The sequence below is a fragment of the Pygoscelis adeliae genome, unplaced genomic scaffold (genome assembly GCF_000699105.1).
Source record: "Pygoscelis adeliae isolate BGI_AS28 unplaced genomic scaffold, ASM69910v1 Scaffold277, whole genome shotgun sequence".
Classification (NCBI taxonomy): domain Eukaryota; kingdom Metazoa; phylum Chordata; class Aves; order Sphenisciformes; family Spheniscidae; genus Pygoscelis; species Pygoscelis adeliae.
Genome location: NW_008825218.1, coordinates 128023 through 147322, shown reverse-complemented (window position 1 = coordinate 147322; position 19300 = coordinate 128023). Strand labels below are relative to the sequence as shown.

Sequence of the window (19300 nt, the reverse complement as noted above, 5' to 3'; positions counted from 1 at the left end):
GTTTTAGAGAAAGGTGTTTTAGAAAAGTGCACACTGTTCATAACTTTTTAAATTCACTATTAAAGGTGGCAAGTGCTATTTCTTGATAGCCATAAGTTCTTGTAAATAAAGGAACTTTACAGTCATGGGAATTCCCTTTTAGTTTTTTAAATGCAGAACCATTCAATGGAATAGTTTCATTGCCCAAGTTCTGGGCTGTTATATATATTATTTACTGGGCTGTTAAATACAGATCTCATTACTGATTCATCTTTTGGGGAGAGAGAGAGAGAGAGAGATGAAAAATCTGGGCTGTACGCTATGTACAATACAGTGCTGCATTTTAGAATTATTTTGTTTCTGTAGACTCATAAGAGATCTATCGGGCAAAAAATGAGTAAACTGTGGCTTGGAGATTGTTTTGGGGGACTATGCTAGTTCTGCTCTGCTTCCTACTGAGTCACTAAGAAAAAAATCCAACGGGCAGAGCCAAGCTCTTCGATGAGACACCCTCATTGCAGAGCTCTTTTGGCGGCGAGGTCTCTGGTGACTGTTCGTTTTTAAGTTGCTTAAAGTGCTGCTGAAGCAAATCTGGATCCTGTGGTCCTGTGTTTTACAGATCGATCCAGAAGCTGGCACGGGGCTGCCGACTAGCTCACGCACCATCCCGGCACCCGGGGGGCCGGGGGGTCGTGGTGTGTCGCCTGCCGAAGCCGTGACTGCCCGGCTGGGTAACCGCGAGCCGCAAAGCTGCTGTCCACGTGGACTGGTGCTGAAATCTCTCGTCCGGCTGCTGCCAGAGCCTCCCCAGCGAAACCCCGAGACATGGCAACGAACGGGACAAAGGTGGCAGATGGACAGATCTCCACGGAAGTTGATGCTTCAATCACCAATGACAAGCCTAAAACCTTGGTCGTAAAAGTGCAGAAGAAGAAGACGGATCTGCCAGACCGAGATACTTGGAAAGGAAAATTCGACTTCCTTATGTCCTGTGTAGGTTATGCCATTGGCTTAGGGAATGTGTGGCGATTTCCATACCTTTGTGGCAAGAATGGTGGAGGTATGTTTGCTGTTTCATTCTTACAACCTCTGACATATTTGTATATTAGAATTCACCATAAAAATCATCGGTAAAACGGAACTTGGTTTTAATAGCTTTTTCATCTGTATAGGTGGTTTTTTGGTTTGGGGTTTTTTTTGCTTTACACTTGTCCAGGAGGGTTGGAGCCATTTTGGAGTGTGGTGCTCTGCTTTGAGGTCTGCTCTGGGGTTTATTCTAACTTCTAGTTGGCGGGTGCTTTTAAAAGTCCATAAGGCGTTAGAGCAGAACTAAAGCACGTTGCCCTCCAACCCTTCAGAGCCCTCTCTTTTGGACTGAGTTTTTGAGAGGATTGCATACGGCTTGTAATACTGACTCTGAGCTTACCATGAAAGGGTGACTTCAGCTGGAAAGCAGCCAGTTCTGGTTAAAGCCTTTATGCTGTCTGCATGCTCCTGTGATAGATGAAGGCAACAAATACACAGCCTTTTGGATTTTAGCTTTTTACTTAAACAGAACATGGTTAAATGATGAGGAGATATATTTTTTCCCCTTATTTTCACCTCTTGAGATACTGGTTCAGAAGCGTACATGTGCTTTCCACTAACTTTTTTTAAAAGTTGCACTTAGGAGGAAGAAAAATGTGGGTTTCTTTTCATATAGGGATAGAAACAGTGGAAACTCAGTCGTGCTTTTCCCCACTGTAACAGACCTTTTCTTATTTCTTTTTTAGGTGCATTCCTCATTCCCTATTTCCTTACTTTAATTTTTGCTGGAGTGCCACTGTTTCTTTTGGAGTGTTCCCTTGGTCAGTACACATCTATAGGAGGCCTCGGAGTGTGGAAGCTTGCCCCAATGTTCAAAGGTACAGTATGAATTTGGATTATTTTCCATTTGTTTCCAAGTTGCAGAAGTTGCACAAAGTGACAGGGCAAGGATGTTTCTTTATGCCTTCATATTTTTACTTAAACCCTAATTTTCTGAGGTGTAACTGACAATTTTGAAACACGCTAGGGTATTATTTATTCCCCATTAAATATAGCAAGAGTTAGGCATTAGAATCTCAACAAACTTATTTTTGAACTTAAAAAACTTTTATTTTTTGTTAGGAACATATAAAGACTGTTCAAAATAGCATATTAAATCTACCAATAATTGCCTGAGCAGGTATGGAACTCTGTTCACAGCAATTTGGTAAACAGTGTTTCTGTTTGAAGTCACAGAGGTTTGTATCTCCTGTTGTTCTTTACTGAAATTCAAAAGCCAGACACTTCAAAGATGGCAATTTCATGCTGAATTGCTTAAGACAAGCTCACGCCATACTTAGATTTTTGGCTAGTTTGAGGTTTCTCATTGCTAGAACCTCAAGGTTTTAATCTAGATTCTGCATAGACCTACAAACCTCACAAACTGTGCTTTTCCCCCTCTCATCCCAAATTCTTTGACACTTAAGAGCTCCTGAGCTGACTTCTGGACCAGTAGAGGAGCAACTCAACACACCAAGTTATAAATTACTTCACACAGTAGGACTGACAATTGGCATAGGGTGAGCTAAATGTTTGTTTAGAGTGGATTTTGTTCTAAGTAATTTTGTATTGGGAAAACCCAGAGAGTTGAAAATGTTTCTCCCAGATAAGTATTTTAACTTCGCTCAAGTTACTGCTGTTGGTAGGGGGCACAATGAAAAGTATAGACCTTGCTTTGCATTATACTGATTATTTTGAGCATTTCCTCCTGTTGAGTGTCATGTGGCAACTGTCACCAGCCTGAATACTTTAAAATACCCCTGAAGTCTCCATGTGCAGTAGAAGATAAGGCATTCTCATTGTGGAACCCCTGACGTTTCTTTAGTCTGAGATGACATAATAGCGTTATGCTAAGCATCAAGCACTTTGATCAGTGCACTAAATGGCTAGCCGGTCTTACAACTCATACTCAATTTGAGTGCACCTGCCAGAAGTTTCTGTGGGACTGCTCTTTCAGAGAATGAGCTGATTTAGCTCTTTTCCCTGGAAGTAAAAAGTGCCTGTAAAATCTCAGCAGCAGCAGGTGTGACTGCTTACTGCAACACACAGAGAACTGGACACTAAGATTAAATTTATGGATGACTGAATTATCACCCAAATTAATGACCTTTTTATAATGGTACTTCTAAAATTTTAACTCAGCTTCTACAAACTTTGGTAAATGGTACCTGCCCTATATGTTGTATTTGTCCTTGTGAACTGCAGCTCTTCAACTGACACTTGTACAGACATTACTAAAAGTTACCTTCTTTTGTATCTTTTTGTTTTCTTTACAGGTGTGGGACTAGCTGCTGCAGTCCTTTCCTTTTGGCTAAATATTTACTACATTGTGATTATTTCGTGGGCCATATACTACCTGTATAATTCCTTTACCACTGTAAGTGTGTGTGTGTTGGAGGGGGGGTTGGAATTGTTTGTTGAATGTAAAGCAAAGTGATATATAGGTAGCTGGTTAATCTGTCTCACTGTAAAAGTGTGAGGTTAACACAAAATGCATAGAAATCAGTAGGATAAGCCATTTCTTACTAAAGGAAAACCATTTTGTAAAAATCCTTTTTTAAATTTTTGTTTTCTCCACAAGAAATGTAGAACAGAAAACTGTGAGGAAAATATACCGTCCCAAGAATGTCAGTGGAGAAACATAATAATAGGTTGTTTTGGAGCCACAGGCTTCTCTTTCTTACCGATTTGTTTAAATTTCCTCATCTTACTCTTCATAGCCACAGCTCTTTCATCTGTACCCTTTTAGTTTCACCTATTACCTGTTTTAATTGCTTGCTCTTTAATTGCAAGCATGCCTGCTTGCTTCTCTGCTTGCCTGCCAGGCAGGTGCAAGTCATGCTCAGGCTTCGGACTTCTTGTCCCGGCAATGCTAACGAGAGTACCAGCACCCCTTTGCCTTTGAGCCTACAGGCCAGTCATTCCCCTGAGAAAAATTCTAGTGTATAACTGATTTTTTTTTTTCTTCAATAGCAGCCACACAAATGTTAGTTCTTTGGGAAATAGTATCATTGCAATGTGTTTTAATTGTGGAGGGGTTTATTAAAGAATAACCCATGGAATTAAAGAATTAAAGAATATTCCATGGAATGGAAGGTCTGTGATTTGATTAGCTCTGAGCTTCCATTCATTGTTGTTATTTTTGCTTTGTTTTCTTTCCTTTTAACTTTATTTTTAGCTGCCTTTTTTTTTCCCCTGGAGGATGATTCATCAGCTGAGTAGGTCTTGACTGATTTGTGGGTTTTGGCCATCTGAGGAAGCATTCTTACATAAGTCTCAATAATTAATGCATTATTGTTCAATTGTTGTCTCTTCTACAAATTTTGTTCATGCTTGCTTGTTCTCGGCTTTAAAGAATTGTCCCTTGACCAAATTTGCATTAATTACTACCTGGGAGTGACATGATAATTTCTTTTTTTGTTATCCTCAGATTTGTTATTGATGTGAAAGGTCAGTCATAGTCTGGAAGTGGTGCACTGGCCCCTATTAGATGAATATTGACTTCTAATTCCCTTGAAGCCTCTTATCTTTGTATTTAAAACATGCAGTACCCTGATACAACATTTTCTGTGAGAGGATTTTCCAAGATTGGCCATCAGAAGAATATCTAAGTTGTATCTAAATGAGATTCATTCTAATGGATATCATGTGGAAACAGGTTCTGCTTCTCAGAACTTCTGAAAGATAAATTAATGCAATGGACACATGTAGAAAACGCATATCTGTAAAATGGAAATCTCTGATCCATAACCATCATATCTTTATTATGTGGCAGATATGCACCCCAGGGAGATGAGTGCACTGCAGAACTCGAAGTATATTAGTTCTCTGCTCAACTGTCATTTCTAGTAAAGAGAGAGATACCTGAGGTAATGCTTACTTAAGAAGTGTTTGACTGTTTAGGTTTTTCTCTCTCTCTTTCTTAAATAGACTCTTCCTTGGAAACACTGTGAGAACCCATGGAACACTGACCGCTGCTTCTCCAATTATACCTTAGCAAACACCACCAACATGACAAGTGCCGTCGTTGAATTCTGGGAGTAAGCTGATAATTTTTCTCTGTATCATTCCTGTGCATATGCAAGGATCAGCTTGTAATCACTCATATACTATCTTCTGAATTAGTTGTCAAATACACCATTCTGTTGGCTTATTCTAGACGCAACATGCACCAAATGACTGATGGATTGGAAAAACCAGGGCAAATCCGATGGCCGCTAGCAATTACTCTAGCAATTGCCTGGATTCTGGTGTATTTTTGTATCTGGAAGGGGGTAGGCTGGACCGGAAAGGTAAGATTAAAAAGTACTGTAAATACATTTCACTTAAAAATGCCCATTTTACTCAAATATTCTGAAAATTCTTGAGGTAAGAGGCACTGGGGATAGTTTTGCTGGAATAGCTCTGTGAGGTATTTAATTTCTATCTTTCTTGAATTGATACAGCACCGTGGTTTTGAAAGAGCTGGCTCCTCTGTAGCTAGCTCTGACCACAGTCTTGGATGGTATGTTCACTTAAAGACTTCTTGGCTTTGCCAGGTATAAAATTGCCTAAAAATATGTCTGCTTGTTCCTGGGATGAATATTCTAGCTAGTTTGGATAGCAATAGGGTGAGGATGCAGTGTTTTGGCTTCAGTGAGAAGCATGCATTTATTGCACAGCTCTTGCTGGACTTAGACATGTAAGTAAGTATTGAATCTATATTGGATATAAGAGTTACTCCGTCCTTTCCTTATGCTAAATGAGAGCCGTAGGTGGTTCTTACCACGGGCATGCTTGCATGCTGTGCTGCTTGGAGTCTGACTGGGTTCTGAGTGCAAAACAGAATTTACTAATGAATTAAAGGAAAGTATATTATTGACAGACCTTTCTCCAGGAATGAAAGGCCAACAGCATCTGACATTGCCTCTCCCTTTCCCCAAAATGGCAGGAAGAAATCTTAAGGAAATGAAAAGCCACAGCCGTGGGGCCTGGTGGCAACTGAAGGCTTGGGTGATAAGACCTCAGGCCCAGTGGAGAGGACTAGGATTTTTTCGCACTGAAAGAATGAATTGTTAACTTTTGACAAGATAGTTGTAACTGTGACCCACTTCAAGCTGCACGTTGAACATGGCCTAGCTGAGCTCAGACCAAACCATTTCATTTCTCCTGTCTGCAAAGAAGGTGGCAAAAAAGGGCTGACTCTTTCTTTGGAGTCTGACTTCATAGTGTCTTTTTTATAAGGCTTTTGAAAAGGCAAGAGAGTAGGATCCTGTAGGGCAATTATGACATAGGTGAGGGGAGAGTCTTAAAAATACAAAAGCAGCTGTCTGAGAGCAGGATGCTAATCTAACAGATGTTGTTCTACAAGCAGGATAGGAGTACTAGAACCTTGTGCTTTAGGGAGCTCCCCTTGTTGAATACAAAAAAAGAAAAGCATGAGCCCCTTGTGCAAAAATATCCTAGTCCACTAAATTCCACCTTCAGGAAGGTCAGCAACAGCCACCTGCCTTGTAGACGTGGTGTTTAGGGAATTCTGCAGTAGGCCATCAGCTGAGTAGGTCTTGACTGATCATAAATGCTAAAATTTGAAAAGTTGTAATTGATAAATGCTTCAATTTGAAAAGTCAGCCTCAGTTGCTGCTACAGTACTTTTAGGGAGCAAATATTTTCTGAAGTGTTAACAAGCACAGATCATCCTTCCTTCCACACTTACGATGTCTTGTTTCTTCACATCAGGTGGTATATTTCTCTGCTACTTATCCCTATGTTATGCTGCTTATCTTGTTCTTCCGTGGTGTAACACTGCCTGGAGCAAAGGAAGGCATTTTATTCTATATAACTCCCAACTTCAGTAAGCTTTCAGACTCTGAGGTAAATATTCAATCCTTGTAAACAAAAGTTTCACTACTAACTGTTCACGTTTCAGACATATGACCTGCTCCTCAAGTGCAGAAACAGATTTTTAAAAAAATTATTTCCTGCAATCAGGTTTGGCTGGATGCTGCCACACAGATTTTCTTCTCCTATGGTTTGGGTCTTGGTTCACTGATTGCCCTTGGAAGTTACAACCCTTTCCACAATAATGTTTACAGGTAAGCAGATGACTGCACATATTACAATGGCACTTTCCTGTCTCAGCTGGAGCTGGATTCTGTCTTTCCGTGTACTGTACCGTTGAAATAAGATGTAGTCTCGGATCGGAATATTAAATGTTATATCTAACTAGCAATGAGATGTATAACTGCATTACACTCATGGGAGAGACAGTATGACTTGTCCAGCATGAAATGGAACCCAAACTGTGAAATCCTAAATCATTCAGTCTTTTCACAGGAAAAAAAGAAAGGGTAATATACTGATGAATAGTAGCATTGCTTTACCTACTGCTTAATGCACCTTACCTTTATTTCAGGGACTCCATCATAGTGTGCTGCATAAACTCATGCACAAGCATGTTTGCTGGCTTTGTCATCTTCTCCATTGTTGGATTCATGGCTAATGTCACAAAGAGGCCTATTGCAGATGTTGCAGCATCAGGTATCCAATATATTTTTCTCCAAGTTGTTCAGTGGCATCAGTTATTTTTTTGTTTGTATGTCGTATCCAACTGCTTCATGTAATTGGTCAAAATCCCTCCCTCAAAACACTCCTCAGCCCCCTGTCGTTTCAGTCGCCCTTACTGATGGCAAAAGGGAGAGAATTGTTCCAAAGCTCTCAAGGCAGCACCAGCAAAATCATTTCATGTCGAGCAGACTGTCTGCCTGCCTGCCCAGTGCTCTCAAACCTTCGGCGTGGAGAGTGGTCAGCCAGAGACTCGTCTTGGGCTGATGCAGTGAATACTAATGAATACAACTTACAGGGAATGCATTTACAAGAGGTGGCAGCACAGTTTGCTGCTTCAGTGCTTAGCTGTGACATCAGATTATGAGCCTCTTCCTACTGAAATTCTTAAAAGCAGACTGAAAGGAGCAATGACGGTCATTATGTTTTTGGAGCCTATATTCTCAAATTCAATTAGGTTTTTAAATCCTTTTACTGTTTCTTAAGGTTAAGCCCTTTGAGGCAGATCCATTTCTCACCTGTTCAGACCTACAGCTATCAGCCAATTTTATGGGACCCTTTATTACGAAAGTCATTTTACTTAGGGCAGTAAGGTGTCCATGGAAGGATTCTGCTATTCTTTGCAATTCCTTGTCTTTCTTCCAGATGAAAAACCTTAAAGTAGCAGAGCAGATGGTTGCCCTAACCCAGCTGGTGTACCAGATACTAATTTAGCAGTTCTGGCCACAGGGAGGGATCTGATAACTGAAAGCTTGGTTGGAAGTTGCTGGTGGACAAAATATGTCTTATTATACTAGCAAGCATATCCCATTGATGAAATATTCCCTTAGTTAGAAAAGCAGAAAATTTAAGCCCTAAAAATAATCTTCCGTAAACTACACATACAAAGAAATTAGCAAAAAAATTATGATGGCATACACTGTTGCCAAAAAATGCTCTGGAAAGTCAGTGGTGTGTGAAATAAGCTTCTTTGATTCATGTGTTTGGTACAGATGTAACTATATAAAGACTAAACCTGCAAACAAAACAATATTTTTATATCATATTAAGCTCCTAAACACATTTTAAGGTACCTAAGATAATAGACTTTTCAAAGATGCACATGACCTCCTGTGGCCAGTAATTGCAAAGGATATTTGGAATTTTGACCTTTTAATTAAGGCTTCTATTTCTCCTAGCAAGCTCAGAAACTGATGCTTTATTTTAGCACCATGAGACATGTTGTTTTGCGATCTTTTGTACAGCTTTGTAAAACAAACAATATTATTAAAAGCTGTAGCTGCATTTTGGTGGAATGTCTAACAGAGTAAAATTAAGAACATATTTATCTTAAGTTTATTTTGCTTTTACTGCGGCCATTTGGAAGGCATTCCAATCATATCTGCTGCTGCTAGCAAATAATTGTTTCAAAATCTGCATTGCATTTACTTTGACAATTCAGGAGTCTAATGCCAATCCTTGCTTCACTGTTTTGAAAGTTATTATGTCCAACCAATTGTCACAGGCAGACTTACTTTTAATGAAAACTGAAAAATCAGATACCCCCTTAGGTGAGGCACACTAATTTTATTTCTGTGATTATTTAGTTTGCTACAGGTTTCCCTCTTAACCTGACATCAGCTGGTTTCCAGCTATCCTATGACAACAAAAAGAGGTCCTTCTTTTTTAATAAGAATTTATATTCCCCTTCCACCACTATGCCCCCGTCAGCAGTTAGTAGGAACACAAATGAAAAGGTTTGCCTGCTTACAACTACACAGTTTATTAAAATGTGTATTTTAAGATAATTAATAGAATGGACTAGCAAATGGGAATACTGTAAATGCTGGAAAGTGTCTTCTCCATTTCTGAGCTGTCTTTGTTTCTTTTCTGAACTACTTGGTGGAAAGCAGAAGATTACAGCTATCAATAACTACTTGAGAGGGAGAGAAAGCTGATCAGTACCTGAAGATGTAATCCTAGCCAAGGATAACATTCCCTGTCTTTGCTATACAAACCTGTCTCTCAGGAGCAGCTTCTGAACTGCATCTAGTATTTTGCTTAGTTGGTTTGGGGGTTTTGGGGGGTTTTTTGTTTGTTTGTTTTGGTTGGTTCATTTTAAAAGCAAGATACATGCACTGACTTCTTGGTCAGTTGAACACTGATTAAGCTGAAATCCCTGGTCAGATACTGCATCCATGGCTGAGTCATTCGAATAAACCTAAAACCTATGCATCGTCAGGAGCAAATAATCACAACACCCAATCAATCACGTTGACATTTTCTCTCCTGTTTCTCCTACCAGGCCCTGGACTGGCATTTCTAGCTTATCCAGAAGCAGTGACACAGTTACCAATTTCTCCTTTGTGGGCAATACTGTTCTTCTCCATGTTGCTTATGCTCGGAATTGACAGTCAGGTAAAACTGGTGTAAAAATTAGTAACGAAGACAAATTTTCTGCAACTGTATGGTACAAGGTTGGCCTCTCTCTGTGCATTCTGCACTGCCAGCTGTTAGTGGTGCAGAACGGAATAATCAGATAAATAATAGGAGGTACTAAGGAGAGGAAAGACTAAGAGGTTCAAGGAGCCTGGGATAGTCAAAAACTGATACTAAGACACTTTCACTTTTTCATGAATTGTTGGAAGCATATACAAAACGTGCAGAAAACTTATTCTGCAGACAAAAGGAACTTTCTTTGAAATCTTAACCATTCAATCACAATATTAAAAATACCTTTGCAATGTTCATCAATGTAGAATCATAGACTCATAGAATAGTTTGGGTTGGAAGGGACCTCTAAAGGTCATCTAGTCCAACCCCCCTGCCGTGGGCAGGGACATCTTCAACTAGATCAGGTTGCTCAGAGCCCCGACCAACCTGACCTGGAATGTTTCCAGGGATGGGGCATCCACCACCTCTCTGGGCAACCTGGGCCAGTGTTTAACCACCCTCAGCGTAAAACATTTCTTTTTTCTGTGTCAGAAGACACTGAGATATGCTTTACAAGGTTTAGATGCCACAGATATTTCTGAAAGGTGACTTCAGAACTTACCAAATGGAGCAAAAAGATGCAGCACACATTTCATTTTAAGCATATGAACGTCAGGAGCAAATTCAGGAGGCAGTAGGGTCATTACTGAGGACGTTCTGCGTCTTAGCGTGTTCTGAAATCACTTCCCAATGGTAAGGATCAAGATTTTATTGGTTCAGGCCTTAGCTAAGAGTTATAGATGGTATCTGACAACCGGAAATTAATGGAAAGGCACAACCTAGAGGTTTTGCAAATCCAAATGAGATATTCTCCAGAGTTACTGTCTAGGTTAAATAATTAAATAATTAAGTCATGCAATCATTAAAAAATGTTTATTGCAAAACAAACAAAAAAGCACACAGAACAGGAAAAAGCACTTTACATGCTAGAAAGGACTGTCCAACAAAAGCATTCATTAATCGGTAATAATTTTAATACAGATAGCAACTCTATTGTAAGCACTAATGTGCTGTCTTACTTTGCAAAGCATACTTTGAGGACTTTGTCAGGGAAGTCCCTTCTGCCTGCTGAAATGTTTGGTCATGTGTATGTGACCGACCATAGGCAGATGTGTTTACTCGCAATCAGTTGCAGTTGTCAAACCAGCACCTTACAGTCATTAGCACAGTCTTCATAGCACGTAAAGAAATATGAGAACTACTAGCTTAGTACTGTACTAGTCTTTCAGTAGAGAAAATCCATCATTTTCTATAAATCCAAGTTGACTTCAGCCTGTGAACCAAAATACAAAAAGACCAAGAGGGCATTTCATCCTGCAACATGAAAAGAAGCTGAAAATGTATGTTTTCTATTTCTTTGTTTTTCAGTAAGCTTCAGGCTTGACTTTAAAACCTATTGCTCAGTCTGGGGGGAAACTACTGTGAAATTAATTGGGTCAAAAGTATTCTTGAAAGAACTTGTCTCTAGGCAACTAACAGCTGAGGAGAGTAGTCTAATATTATTAAAAAGAATATATATCTACAGGCTGTCATGCTTTCTTCATTTTCTGTCTATCAGTGAAACATTTCATATGCTATAATTTGTAGGAACTATAACTGTTGGTTAAATTCCGATTGCACTGCTGGAAATTAATAAAAATTTACATACCTTCTGTTTTTCATTATTTCAGCCATCATAATGACAACATTGATTTTGAATATAAACATAGAGTAAAAATCTGAAGTATGACCATGCTTTCCATTTGGAAGACCACATCCTCAGCAAAAATCTTACCATTGCATTGACTTTTCTGGGGGTACAAAAGCATTTGATTTATAACATATGAGAATAAATCTTGTGTCCTTAAGCTTCACTCTGAAGCACTGATGTGATTACACTGTTTGTCTCTGTTGACTTTCACGTATGTGAGTAAATCACAGGAAGAAGTGTAAGTTTTTGAAGGATCTAGGAGTCAAAGCCTTCAACTGTAGGTGTATTGTCTTCTATCACAAGAAAGAGCACTTTATCTTCATAAAGCAGAGGCTATAGTTCATAATCTGGAATTTTGAGTGTTTTTCTAGTTGGAAATCTTTTTGCACAAATCTTTTTAGACAGAAACGAGGATATTCAGAAGCACTGCTTCCACTGAAGTGGAATTTTCATTTATCATTTAATGGATGCAGCCTTAGGCCAGTGATGAGTCGTATTGAAGACTCCTCCCCTAAATGTAATCCTGCTTTTGTAGTGCATTGCATTGTATTTTATTTCTAACTTTACTTGCAGTTCTGCACTGTGGAAGGATTCATAACAGCTTTGGTGGATGAATTTCCGAAGTTACTGCGCAATCGAAGAGAAATCTTCATTGCTGTTGTATGCATTGTTTCCTATCTGATAGGGCTGTCCAATATTACTCAGGTATGTTCTGCAGAAGAATGTGATCTTATGTCTGACAACATCTGTTTTACCTCCCCCTTCCCCTGCCCCAACCAGGAATCATTGCAAACCATTGAAGTGGCAGGGATCTATCATCGACACTATCTAAAGACTTCTGGCAGCAGACATTAACTTATAAGTGTAAAATGCCTGTAGTCCGTGGATGCAGTGAGGCCTACTTCATGGTTCAGGTGACAAGAAAATACACATCTCTACAATCTGTCTTACACTCCAAGAAGTGGTAGCTAGGGATGTTCTCCATTGCTTCCTGTGATCCACTAGATTGCAAACTATTTCAAGGAAATGATTGAATTATTGAACAAAGTAAATTGAAGTGAAGTGAAATCAAACCAGTTAACTGAATTCTAGCAGTAATCTATTTTTTGTCAGTATTGACCTTGACCGTTATAAGACTTTAACCTGTTAACTTTAATTAATTTACGCCTATTTGCCACTGTTAGTTTGTAGCTTGCATTTTAATCCATCTTGAAATTGGAGTCCTTACTATTTATTTTAACACTTCCTTCTTGTATGTTTTAGGGTGGTATCTATGTGTTTAAGCTTTTTGACTACTACTCTGCCAGTGGAATGAGTCTCTTGTTCCTTGTATTCTTTGAGTGCATCTCGATATCCTGGTGCTACGGTAAACGATATGTTTTTATTTTTTCCATATGTTTTGCACATCATAAGGATACTTCATCTACTGATTTGTTCTTTTGTGTGTGCACATGCTGAGGGTGGAACTGAAATTGGCCTTGATTTATATGCATATAATTCCACTGAGGACTCAAAGTTGGCTTGTGGAAGGTACTTCTGCCTCTTTAAAAGACCCTCTGTATAAGCCTGGAAGTCATTAGATGCTCAGTGTTTCAGGAATACTAAATAGGTGACATCTCCCTCTTTTTCCCTGTCCCCCTTCCTTGGAAAGGCTGGATCTTCAGAGGTGTTAGGAACTGTTGTTCTCAACATAATGACTTAGGTCTTCTGGACTTCATAATGTTTCATTTCCAGAAGTGACTCTGTCACTCTGGGATCTTGCAGTGAGAGCCAGGCTTCTTGCTCAGTTGTATCTTGCATAATTGCCCTAAAATATCCAGAAGTCTGGACTGACAAGCTCTGGGTATAAAGCTTAATGAATATGTATCATATTGTTGCCAGAGTATTTGTGCATTTGACCTTAGTTCTGTGTTAGCTAGTCCAAGGACCTACTCCCATGATTACCGAGGCACTTCAGCTTGCATTACAAAACTGATTCAGAGCTAGATAACTGGAGTCTTTCTGCTGTCTTTTAATGGGCTTAAGAGGATGGAACAGCATTTTAAAGGGGAGAGATACTGCATATGAATCCAGCAAATGCGAATGGAAAAATACACCAGCTAAATAATGAAGAAATCAAATGTGAAGTTATAAATAATATGATAAACATACCTTTTAGAAGATGATGGAGTGCTGGTAGGTAACAGCAGCAGCAGAAGGGCTACTCTTTGATTTCATATGCAGTTCTGCATGTATATGGTGTGCATATATCCACGCAGAGTGAAGCTGGTTAACATTAGGATGATTTTTTTTTTTAAATTTAATTTGTAAAATATCATTCTAAATCTCTCGTTCTAATAAGACTTAGAGTTGAAATTAACCAAGGGCATTTACTGCGTCTGACCTTCAGATGTACAGACTTACTCAGCCTTTGCATGGGATTAAGTTTGCTTGTCACTAATTAATTAATTATGATGTGGAAGAATGAGAACAAATGATTCTTGGTGCTTCTGAGTTTCCGCATTTCTTTCCCATTCAGATAGGTGAAAAGTTATGTTGGGGTCTGTATAGAGCTTCCAAACATACCTCATCATTTATGACAGTGTCTCTCAAAACCACTGAGCTTTCAATTGCATCAATTATCTGATATGTTTCTATACTGTTTCTTGTTTCTGTATTTAGGTGTTAATAGATTTTATGACAACATCCAAGAGATGGTGGGATACAGACCCTGCATCTGGTGGAAACTCTGCTGGTCATTTTTCACTCCTATCATTGTGGCAGTAAGGAACAAACTTTTATTATATGATTCAAAGGATGTAAATGAGGTGGACTATATACTACAGCGTTGCCATTTCCACCCCCACAGGTTCATATTAACTCTGACCTCATTCCTTTTTTAAGGATTTGAGCAATTCCACTGAAGGCAATAGGCAAAAACCAGTGTCATTAGAGGAAGCCTGTACCCTAAGAAAAGAGGCCTTGCACAATTTCAAGATTTGTATTAGTCCTCTGGAAATGGTAACTAGTCAAGAGTTTGACTGGCAGAGATAGAAAACTGTAAGAAACAAATTTTGACCATTTCTTGTATTCTTAGATAAAGTTTAGCAATCTGCCTAAAGTTTACATTTTCCATATACACAAAAATGCCCACACTTTGTAAACTGAATTCCTTCACAGGCACTATTCTGGTCACAGCCTAGTATTATAAACTGATACTCTTCTCTCATGGGATTCTGTGGAATATGTTACCCGGTTTATACTGCAGTGCTACTGGTTTTTCTGGCAAACCTTGCAAGGGTTTCGTGCACTGGAAACCACAGTACAGCCTTTTCGATTCCAAACTTTATCCAGTTAAGCCCGTACAGTACATTTCGAAATACTAAGCAAAGAAATGTAAATTTACTGCACATAATGTAGGCAACCCAGATGCAATATAAAAAACTGTAATCAAGTAGACGCTATTACACATGACGCAATACTTCTCACTCACTGATATTTCTCTGATATTCCCATATAGGTAGCCCAAGGCCATAGAAAAGCAAAGAAAGACCACTAAAGAGAGGCACGGAAATGTGTTTATATTGAGAGTTCCTTGATTCATCTCTACCCAGATGAAGGTGGCCTTCGTTTTTCTGAAAACAATTGTTCAGGAAGGCATAAAAAATGCATTTTGTTTATTTTAGTGGTATAGTAGGAAGATGACCAACATTGTATGTAAAACTTCCCAGATTTCTCCTTTCTTGTAAAGTCTTCAGCAGAATTTGTTGTCCAGTGCGAGTTCACAGGTGGTGATGATGTGCTAATAAAATCTGCCACTCCACGTTCTCCTCTCTGGGAATATGTTCTGCACAAGGCCTGAGCCTGGGATCAGAATGAGCTTCCTTTTTGCTGGTTCAGTTTAGCAGGTTTCCCTGATGCAGGCTGTTTTAGACATTTGAAACAGGCCAGGGTAGAAGTCTTTCTTGGGAACTTGAAGGAAAAATACCATGTTTGCAGGTCACCTGTTTGAAAACAACACAAAAGCAACGCACAAGGGCTGCTGATCAATGGTACAGTATACAGGTGTCTGCAGATATTATTCTCCAGGACCCCCATCTTTACCAGTAGCCCCCTTCCCTCTGATTTTGTGCAGGTTATCTGAGGACTCTACTAATATCAGTGGATTCCCCGTACCAGCATACCTGGATAATCTGAGATGCAGGTTATGTATATGAAAATATAGTGTTAACTTGAGACATTAAGATTAATTTTGGTAAGAGGCTTCTTGGGGAAACTATCTCCTCATCTCTTGTTATTGAACAACTCAAAGTGTTTTTTTAATTTCATAAGATAAGTTCTGTTACAGAGACAAATCTGTAGCCACTTACTGAACTGCAGGTTCCATTCTTGACTGCCCTCATTTTCCATTATGCGTTTGTTCAGAGGATCTGAACAATATCAAAGCCTCTGGCCAAAGCACTCTTAGGTGGCAATATTAGAGAGGTCAGTGCAGAGCCAGGCTTTAAAGAACATTTCTTATTCAGAGCCTCTAGGAGTCTGTTGCTGACCAGTACAGTGGAGCTGTACTGATACTATTATTCCAGTAAGAAGTTTAGTGGAAACAAAGAAACAAACAGCTTCACAATTGCAGAATTTACAGTTCAGTTATTTACACATTCCCACACTAGAGATTAAGCTAGCAGGGAATCGGTCAGTGCAGTGGGCTGACATTTGCCTGTTTTCTGCAACCTCCATCTGGAAGACTGACCTGCAGGGCCCATCTACAAGCTAGTGCCCGGTGGCCATCACGAGGGACCAATGGAACCCTTTTCTCCTTGCCTGGATGTGAAGGCAGGCTTGAGGTCCCAGTCAATCCAGAAAAACTCTTGAACGCACAACACTGGAAGCCTCATCCAAATCTTCTTTTCCGCTGTATTTTTCAGGGAGTATTTATCTTCAGTGCTGTCCAAATGACTCCTCTCACAATGGGAAGTTACGTTTTCCCAAAATGGGGCCAAGGGGTTGGCTGGTTCATGGCTTTGTCTTCCATGGTGCTGATACCAGGCTATATGGCATATATGTTTCTAACCCTGAAAGGCTCCTTAAAACAGGTAAGTCTCTCTTTCTCCTGATTGCATGATTTCATCTTGCGAGACCTGTGCACACTGATAAAAGATTGCTGGGCAGCTATTTTCTACTCTGTCTTTCCTGTGACCTCACTTGCTTAGCCCAGTTATTTTGCATTGAGCTGAAGAACATAAAAACAAGTACCAAACAAAAGACAAGACAGTGTCTGTACCATCTGTTGTTAAACATAATTCACCACATTAAATGTGGTACTTATCTCTGGACTTTGACAGTTCCAGACACTTTGCATCCCAGCTCCTTATACCGAGAAAGCAAAGTAGCAGTTTACAAAACATGTAAATTTGTCCTTCTTAATGCAAGACATACTGTCATGTATCAAGGCAGGTGATGCCCTAAGGAATTGGAATCAAACTCTTAGGACTAAACCCACATAACTCTTGGTTTCCATGAGTCTGCTCACAGTGACCCTATTTAGCATCTCCCTGCAATGTGATCAGACTTGGGCTCCCGTTCTGCGTTACACCTGTTCTAAGTTACAACGGCTGCCTTGTTCTGCTGCAGCTGAGAGAAAGTACATGTAAAATCTTGGGAGCATATTTTATGATTATGCTGCACTTCCCTTTAGTCTTTATTTAAGGGATTTCTATGAACAGTTACTTTATGAAGAATGTTAGAGGCCTTTTTCTCATTGCACTGTGCTCTTAGCCCCTCCCTGATTCCTTATTCCATTTGTTAAAAGGAGATGACACTTCCCATGTGAGAGGCGTTGTATGGCTTAAATCCATTTTAAGGTCCTCGGAGAAATGCTGCTAAGGGAGTGCAAAATGTTAATAAGGTTATTGGCCAGTACACTGTTTAGTAATCACGTACAATTGCCATACTTATTTTTTTTTAATCCGGGTGCATCCTCAGTTTTCCCTCTCCAGCCAATAATCTCATTCCGTGCATAACAGACACTTCTTCAGCACAAGTATTGAAACACGCATCTCTGTCCTCTATGATTGTGGGAACCAAAGATTGTCAAAATGAATTTGTCAGGATTTCTGGAATATTCTAGAATCAGCCGACAGAGCCATCCTTGCAAAGGGACAGATGATCTTAAGCAGAACTGACAAGTAATGCCTCATGAATTGCTCAGATCTTGATCCAAATCTGTGTCTTCAGCAAATTTTAAAAGACTCGGTGATGCTTCAAAAAAGTCTACCAAAAAAATTGTGGTTTTTTTTTACCCCTGCTTGTTCTTAGCTCCTACATTTTGAATATATTTCCCTTGGTCTTATGGAAACATTTATGTGCAAATGGAGAATCGTTGCTCTAAAATGTAGCTGCTTCTTGGGCAGAGTTGTATAAGACCACAGTAAATGTTCCTCATCTCAGCCTCGCTGTGGATTAAGGTCTCATTTTTGAAAGCATTGACAAATGATCATTAGGTAATAGGAGGAGCCTACACCACTCACAGGCTCTGACGATCAAAACCGGGCTCTCTTTCTCGACATGAATGTGAGCTAGGCAGATAGTTCTCCTTCATGAAAGGAGAACACAAAAGGACTAGGAAAGACCGAATAGAAATAAAACAATCTTAAATACAAGTCTGCTTTACCTGTTGTATCCTTGGAGGTAGGAACTCCCAGAAGCTGCAGCCAATACTCTCTAGTCCCTGTCGCTCCCCGGGGAGGGTCACCAGCACATCTGAGATCCAGGTTTGAGTCCCTGCTGCCCACTGCAGACTTGCAGCCTCTAGGCTAGACCTGTGGGCTCGCAGCAGAGTCCCTCCTCCCCTGCCCCACGCTGCAGTCTCTCCTCATTTCTTTTCCCTAGGCATGCTCAGTTGTTAGTGCCTGGTGGTACCTACCATTTTGCATGTGGTCTTTCAACTCCTACTGTCATGTTCAGAACGCGGCTAAAACTGGTTTTAGTGTATGCGATTTACTGCCTATTTGGTCCCTTGGGAGATAAACAGCATTTTTCATTTTAGCTCTAATGCCTAGACAGAAGTGTTTAGGATTGCCTTTAAAAAGAACAAAAAGTAAGCTTAGAAACAGTTTTTTGACTGCCTCACATTTATTGCTGTTCTTTAAACAGCGCATCCAAGTAATGATTCAGCCAAGTGAAGACATCACTCATCCTGAAAACGGGCCAGACCAGGCCCAACAGAGCAACTCTGCAAACAAAGAAGCCTACATCTAAACTTCTGTATTGTAAAAGTACCAATACTGCTCCAGAAAAACAAAAAATATGGTTGAATATGACCACAAATTTATGTCTGAGAATATAATTACCTACCTCTAGTGGCAAAAAAAAAAAAAAAAAAGAAAAAAAGAAAAAAGGTCATCTCCTCTATAAGGGAATCGCCATGGGTATGATCCAACCATTGCGCGAGCTCAGATGTTGACAGTGTTTTGTGTTCTCTGGCAATCCACAGACTGTTAATGTTTTTATCCTTTCACAATAATAGTTGCATATCTTGGAACTTGTAAATTGATGTGCCAAGACCTTTTTAAT

The 19300-nt window shown here is 39.7% G+C and overlaps 1 protein-coding gene across 1 annotated transcript; it reads left to right on the top strand.

Moving 5' to 3' along the window:
* Positions 1–702: 702 nt before the first annotated feature.
* SLC6A1 (solute carrier family 6 (neurotransmitter transporter), member 1) lies at positions 703–18985 on the top strand. The gene is made up of 14 exons (XM_009329262.1): positions 703–1039; positions 1752–1883; positions 3321–3421; positions 4975–5084; positions 5204–5336; positions 6763–6897; positions 7015–7118; positions 7439–7563; positions 9872–9984; positions 12323–12454; positions 13013–13115; positions 14411–14511; positions 16654–16821; positions 18881–18985. Exons 1-14 carry the CDS (start codon positions 805–807, stop codon positions 18983–18985), a joined length of 1797 nt encoding a protein of 598 aa, XP_009327537.1. The 5' UTR covers positions 703–804.
* Positions 18986–19300: the final 315 nt, after the last annotated feature.

Coding starts and splice junctions, on each gene's coding strand:
- SLC6A1 (XM_009329262.1), top strand. CDS start 805: ATGGCAACGAACGGGACAAAGGTGGCAGATGGACAGATCTCCACGGAA. Junction 5,085..5,203: donor GCCGTCGTTGAATTCTGGGA/GTAAGCTGATAA, acceptor GGCTTATTCTAG/ACGCAACATGCACCAAATGA. Junction 16,822..18,880: donor TGAAAGGCTCCTTAAAACAG/GTAAGTCTCTCT, acceptor TTCTTTAAACAG/CGCATCCAAGTAATGATTCA.